General features: G+C 40.0%; 1 protein-coding gene across 1 annotated transcript; it reads right to left on the reverse strand.

Moving 5' to 3' along the window:
* Positions 1-651: 651 nt before the first annotated feature.
* LOC104953996 (metal-response element-binding transcription factor 2-like) lies at positions 652-6,278 on the reverse strand. The gene is made up of 6 exons (XM_010781041.1): positions 6,173-6,278; positions 5,896-6,048; positions 5,607-5,697; positions 5,418-5,476; positions 5,020-5,121; positions 652-2,881 (listed from the first exon to the last, which is right to left on the reverse strand). The coding sequence occupies exons 2-6, from the start codon at positions 6,042-6,044 to the stop codon at positions 2,506-2,508; spliced, it is 777 nt and encodes a 258-aa protein (XP_010779343.1). The 5' UTR covers positions 6,045-6,048; positions 6,173-6,278; the 3' UTR covers positions 652-2,505.
* Positions 6,279-7,181: the final 903 nt, after the last annotated feature.

Raw genomic sequence — 7,181 nt, forward strand, 5'->3', positions numbered from 1 at the left:
GGCCAGGTCATTCAAATTAACATCAATTTGTTAATGTTAAATTGTTTCTTCTTTGGTAAAAGTGTTTCGCTAGTGTAATTTTGTTTTATAAAATGTAAATGTGTCTCTAGCTTTGTAAAAGTGTTTCGCTAATGTAATTTTGTTTTTATAAAATATAAATGTGTCTCTAGCTTTGTAAAAGTGTTTCGCATCTTGTTAATTTGTTTTTGTTAATGTTAAATTGTTTCTTCTTTGGTAAAAGTGTTTTGCTAATGTAATTTTGTTTTATAAAATGTAAATGTGTCTCAAGCTTTGTTAGTGTTTCACACTTTGTCGTTTGCACTTCTCAGCCACCGTAATATTGCATAGAATAATGATATTAAACAGATTATGGGTATCATCATCTGGATGGACACATAACTTTAAGGTTGAAAGAGAAGACTGAATTTGTAATATGAAACAAAAGTGAAAGTAATACAATTACTCTAATTTCCCTTTTGAAATGTATTTCTTTCATGCGTGTTTGAAATATAGTACTTGCATAACAGTATTAACAAATCCCTTATCCAGTTTAAATTCTACATTCTCTAGTTTCTTCAGCATAAATTAAAAAGCTTTGACACATCAACTACAGTTCGTAAATAAACATCTTGTACGCAACACAGTAGTTGAAAATATGGGCTTTTATTCAACCTTTAACTAAACAGGTTCAGAAGTAACATGTCAACCTATATAATCATGTATAAAAATGTAATAATAAGAATCTCAAGAGACAAAGCAGACGTAACATGATTATTCTTTGGCTAAAGAAGCCTGCTGGAAGCCAGTGGTAGCAACATGAGAGCAGAGACTGTATACGTTTCTTTAAACAGTCTGTGGCTGAGACACTGGCTGAACAGAGGAGAAGCTCCACATGCACCGACTACATCCGTACAAAGAAGAGGTATGAATGTCAAAAAGCTCTGTCCATGTTAACAAAAAAATATCTCAAAAATAAAGACAGCTTAACTGAATATGAACCTCATGAAATGACACAGCATGTTAGTTTTCCAGTGATTGTTTTGTGACTCTGATTAAACAAGCAGAAAAAAGCTAAGAAAGAAAAAGATTACATACATACGGTCCAACGTATTGTACTACAAACAGAGGAGCTGATGTAAAAACACTGATCAACAATACAGAGTGAATATTTCCCCATCGCGCTGCAAATGCAGGCTTTTGCAATACAGTATAGCTTTTGGGCACATCCTGAGTGTATAAATTAGTAGGTGAATTAAATGTAAAAATCCAAGAGTAATCGTAACAATAATGCACCTCTTAGTATGGTTCTATGTTTATCCAGGACTAACTTGCATAGGCAGCACAAAACAAACCATTTCTGAACTCTAGGTTTTGGAGCTGAGTGAACATTCTTGATATGCAGCCATTTATTAATTTATTAAAAAGGAGGAGAAAAACTAAATAGGTCCTTAAATATTTCAGTCAACATTCATTTGAATCAATATCAACATGTTTTAAGGTTACGCAGTTAAACTAAGGCAGTGGAGCCTCTCAAACAATAAATCTTATAACAAAGTATTTACTCAAAGCCCTCTGGGTTTTGGCCACCATTTATGCACAGAATCTTATATTTAAATTTTAACTGGGAGATTCAACCAACATCAAAAAGGGATTTCAAGAGCTTTACCGTGGATAAAATGATGAGGCATTGCAGCTCAAATAAGCAGTTCAAAATGAGATAACAGACTATAATTCTATATGCAATCTGTACTTTGAAATGAGGAAAATGCTGAATGGAAATAAAAGCATATTATAAAACACAAGAGGAAAAAGGTAATAAAAAATGTAGTATACTTCTATATAAAATAAAACGTTTGCAGCAGCACATGTCTTGTGTCTTGAGCTCCTCCTGAACACTTTCCAAAACACAACTGAAGGCCCAAAGAAACAAGTCGCTACTCGTAGCCGCGACTACAGGAGGGGATGCTGTTGTAAGGGAACAAGTTTTTATTTACCCAAATGGTAAAAGAATCAATGTTAACCATCAAATATAATTGTTCATTTCTTGTTTGCAGTAGTAAAATGTGTGAAAAGTGTCCCCTCTTCCTCCAAGATTATAACCTTTAAACGAGTGATTAACTACATTCTGGCAAAAAAAGATAGTTGATACTGAACTGGTATGGAAATGGAGAGCATATAACTGGATTTGAAATTAAGTACAATAACGATTCACTGAAAGCCTGCAAGGTGCAGTGCACTGATCAATTATTTTGGACTGAATAAAGGGGGACGCTGTAAACTTTCAAATGTGATGTAATGACAGTACCCTGACTCGATCCTAGAATTGTAACCTTTAAACACATGTTGAAATGTGCACTGAACCAGTAGGCAGTTAGCTCATCTTGCTCCCGTCTAAACTAAACAAAGGCATTTGTCAGTTAATGCTCTGAATACAGGCTGTGTTCACATGTCCTTAGCACAGCTGACCCCTCCTGCAGGCGCTGGTCAGAGGAGAGATGCTGAAGTCTAGGAGGCGGTGACTCCTTCCCACTCCACCAGGTACTGCACCTTTCCATCCAGGGTGACCCGGCGTGCCAGGACTTTGTATTTCTCCCCGCAGGCCAGCCGCCCCGCGGCTCCGAAGTAGCTGCTGATGGAGCTCTTCAGGTGGGTCAGCTGGCTGTTGGGGTCCATGCCGTGCACTATGTCAGTGGAGTGAAGCCCCGGCAGCGGGCTCGGCATCTCCGTGGCTGCAGGGTCTAGCTCTGCATGGCTAGGAGGGGGGGTCTCTGGGTTGGGGGGCTGCAGGGCCCGTCGGGGCCGCCCGCGTTTCCTCTTTAAGGGTGGGGCGGAAACGGGCATGGCACAGGCTGTGGGCCGCGGCTTGCTGGAGCTACAGAGGCTGAAAAGTTGAAGTAACATTTTTTTATCTGAGTGCAACTACAAAAACAAAGTATACAGAGGGGCATTACAGAAAAACAAGAATAGATGGAGAGATAAAGGCTAACCTGCTGATGTTGATCAAGTAATGTTAAGCATATTCTAAATCAGTGGTTCTCAACTCGTCAGGCCTCGGGACCCACGTTTTCTTTACTCAATAGATCGCGACCCGAAATGTTGAACCACTCAAATCTATTCAACAAAAAATCGTGCAGTAATATACGCTTTTCAGCAGTGCATATCCACACAGAACAAAAGAATGCTTTTAAAAAAGGTTTAATGAGATGATGGAATCAAAGCTGAACTGTGTAACATAAAAAGGCAGACATGCTGAAAACCCAACCCCAGAAAGGGGTCTGGGGGGATTTTCCCCCAGGAGATTTTTTGAAATACTAACAAACTATGCATTCTGATACACTGAGAAGAAAATAAATAAATGTATTACTACCCGACATAATAATATTTTATGCTATCGTTTGTTTTTCACTTAGTTCTGACAGCTTGCTGCTCCACAGAAGAGCAAAGAGGAGATAGTCTGTGTGAATTACTTTAAATTCTGTGACCTGTCAATCATCAAACCGGGGGTCATATTTCATTATGTGTTCATTTTTATCTGAAGTTGTACCCATGGATGTATAAAGAACAGTTCTACCGCAAAGTTATTCTCCGTGGGGACTTCCGGCAACAATCTTGATTCTGATTGGACAGAAGACTCGACAAAACATCAGCAAAGATGTTTTATTGAGAAGATGATCACTACGTGACAGAAGTTTTCAAAACCGTTTATGGTCTCCGGTACTTCCAGTCCAACTGCATGCTAGGGCTGCACGATTTGGGGAAATAATCTAATTGCGATTTGTTTTTAAGCAACCCAAAGGAAGTTTATTGTAAAATGCGGCCATATCTCCGGCTAGGAAGGTCGCATCAACATGCTTCCGTCTCTAGCACCCCCGCAGCCCGAGCTACGATTGAAAGATCTAAACTTACATGAAACTTCCGTTGGGTTGCTTTAAAGTCAAGCTTCAGTTTAAGATTCAACCTGTAATAGATGTAATACATGTGATGGAGCATTACTAACCTGACTCAGATGGTTCGTTTCACCAAACCATCTAGGAAAGCTCCATTGGAAGCCATTTGGAAAGGGCAGGCACTTTCAAAAATACTTGGCAGGTGATTGCATCAATCTGTCTGTATCACCTTCTATCATGGGCCACTTCTGATTGGTTAATGGCTGGTACATGTGGAGCACAGCACTTCTGATTTTTTTTTTTACATCGCAGGCTTTGCGATTTGATAATCGCATCATTTTAAATCGCGATTTCGATTTAAAATCGATTAATTGTTCAGCCCTACTGCATGCACAGCGTTAGAAAATCGGGCCTTCAAAATAAAAGTTTGACTTTTTTCTTCACTCACATCTGCGACCCACTCGAAACGGGTCCGCGACACACTTTTGGGTCGCGACACACCAGTTGAGAACCACTGTTCTAAATCTTACTTAAAAAGGGGCCTATTATGCTCATTTTCAGGATCATATTCGTAGTTTGTGCCTCTTCTGTGACATATTTGCATGCTTTAATGTCAAAAAGCTCTTTATTTTTCACGTACTGCCTACATTCAGCCCCTCTGAGGGATGGGGGATGAAAAATGTTTGGGGATTTTAGCCTAGCAGACCATTTACATGCACAAAAACCTTTGCAACACACTACAGGTAAGGGAAAACCCCAAAAGGATAATAGGGCCTCTTCAAGCATTTGAGTGTGAAGCATGCTTGCGTACATAAACACAAAGAACAGCTTATCATAAATGTATGTACCAAATCTTATGTAAATCCATAAAATAGTTTTACGCATTTTATTCAAAACACAATGTAAACTTCATGGTTGCTAGAGGGATAGTCAGGAGATCCTTAAAGTCATTGGGATTCCTCTTCTGGGAAATAAAATTGTTTATACAAAATCCTGGCAACCAATCCAATAGTTCTTGAGATTTTTCTGTCAGTTGATCAACGACTTTGGTTCAAAGGCATACCAAATCTCCCCTTCCACAGGCCAATAGAGTGAGGAACGGTTAAATGTAGCAAATGCATAGTAGACGTACCTGGACTGTCTTGAAATGCTAGTTGAGGTAGTTTCTGTGGTGCTCAGGGCTTCTATGGACTCCATATCTGAGGTACTTGAAGACAGCAGAGACATCTCACTCCTGGTGTTTTGGGGACGGTGAAATGAGAACAGACACGGGTGGATAAAAAAGATTTAGACAGAAAATAAAAATGCTGCTTAATGACACTTTTGATTAATAGGGCTTAATAGTCTGTTAACCAGTCTAAGGAGAGATAATGAATGGACAAAAAATGTGATTATGAGAATATTTAAAGAAAAAAATCGTTGAGGTTTAGTACAAAACGGGCACCTTTAAGAGGGTACATTAGCTTCACAACCACACAGTGAAGCTGGATGTTTAGGAACAGCACTTCTGCAACATGATTGCTCACTTACTTGATAGAGGTCAAGTGACCCATTGGGTGGGGTTCTAGTGGTAGAGGCTTTCTCACTTCCTGTTTAAGAAAAGTAAAATATATTGTAATTGTGTTTAGTGGGTTCTCTTATATTTAAGTGGTTTCACAACAACTATGTACGCATCATGCTATCACCCACTAATGTATACAAATATATGAGTGCACTCACTTGGGAGAAGAGCTCACTGCGCTGTGGTCCTTGCTTTCTCTTCCTCTTCTTTTTCTTCTTCTCTGTCCCATTGGTAAAACTAGCGCAAGGTCTAGAGCAACACCAACAGTTTCACAAATATTATAAATTACACAAAATATTTGTTTCATGCATTATGAAACAAATTACAAGGTGCATCAAAATGCTGCTTTTTAGAATGTTGCATCTCTTTCTCACTTCATCACATCAGTCAAATTAAAGAGCTTGACTGTTACAACATTTAATGTGAAATGTAGGTTTCCCATTATACCTCATGCCAGGTAGGGCCTTTGTGGAGCTCTCGTTTGAAGCCCTGTCCATCCCTCTGCTGGTTGGCTCATCAGAGTTGGGGGGAGCGGGAGGGAAACGGATCCTCAGCCCGAACAAGTGCTTCTTTTTCTTTACCTCCTTCCCCGACATGAACCTAGAAGAGAGTCAGGGAGAGGGTGATGAAAGGTAGATACCAAAAAGTATAGAAGACTAAAAAATAACCAGACAAATGGTAGTTAAGGAAAAGATAGAGTTGTGCACTTTATGTACAAACTTACAGGCTGTTGTTGTTGTTTAGCGCCTCCAGAACCCTTTCATAACGCGCCGACCTGGGAGTGTTGGCGAGCTGCAGACACGGGGGAGGGGAGGTCGCCAAACAGGAAAGGCAGGGTTAAAAAAGAAAAAAAAGGTAAATATTTCAGAAAATCAACACCATATGGTTTCAAAAGCTAATTGGCAGCCAGGGATAATCTAAAAATAATTAACCCCAGTGTCTAGGACAAAATGAGGCCTGTACAACGAAGCAGGATGTGCGGTTAGCGAGGTAACTTCAGGGTTTACTCTGGGTTTCGGAACTACGACGCTGGTTCACTTCTAACCTGGGTAACTCGGCATGGTAAATTATGCTGAACACATAACCTGCTCCGGAGCAGGTTATGTGTTCCAGATAAGTATGGTCTCTTATCTGGATAGGTATGTTCCAGATAAGAGATCAACTATGTGAATTAGAGATGTTAAGATTCACCGATTCGCATCGGTGCACCGGCATAAACGTTCAAGATGCGAGTGCACCGGTTGAAAGAGTGCACATCGGCTACAGTTTGGGTTGAATTCGCGCGATGCATCGATTGCGTAGCGTCTTTGCTTCGGTAAAAAAACGATTCATTCATATAAAATCCCCTTATTTTGTCAACGCTCAGCAGAGACGATCTTTGATATTTGCTTCACCACTACGGAGAACGAGAGTCTCAGTTATCAACACACACGGAAGTTGAGGAGAAAGAGAAACACAGCGCACCGAAAAATACCTACAAATCAAACATTTGGCAACACAGTCATTTATGCTATATAGTTGACCGCAGGTCATGGAGAGTAATAAGGTATCCGTAGACCTTTGTATGAGGTATCTTTATTACTTAACAGGTCTACAGCCATGATACATAGATCCGTCCTAGATGCGGACTTGCATACACACAGTATCACTCCGCAGCCGCACCCCATCAGTAACGTCCTGATGGTATATGTGCGCGGCACTATTACTACAGACGGTCAACTTGAAAAATCACT

The sequence above is a fragment of the Notothenia coriiceps genome, unplaced genomic scaffold (genome assembly GCF_000735185.1).
Source record: "Notothenia coriiceps isolate Sejong01 unplaced genomic scaffold, NC01 NC01_scaffold00022456, whole genome shotgun sequence".
NCBI lineage: Eukaryota > Metazoa > Chordata > Actinopteri > Perciformes > Nototheniidae > Notothenia > Notothenia coriiceps.

Coding starts and splice junctions, on each gene's coding strand:
- LOC104953996 (XM_010781041.1), bottom strand. CDS start 6,044: ATGTCGGGGAAGGAGGTAAAGAAAAAGAAGCACTTGTTCGGGCTGAGG. Junction 5,698..5,895: donor AAGGCCCTACCTGGCATGAG/GTATAATGGGAA, acceptor GTGTTGCTCTAG/ACCTTGCGCTAGTTTTACCA. Junction 5,477..5,606: donor GCAGTGAGCTCTTCTCCCAA/GTGAGTGCACTC, acceptor TTTCTTAAACAG/GAAGTGAGAAAGCCTCTACC.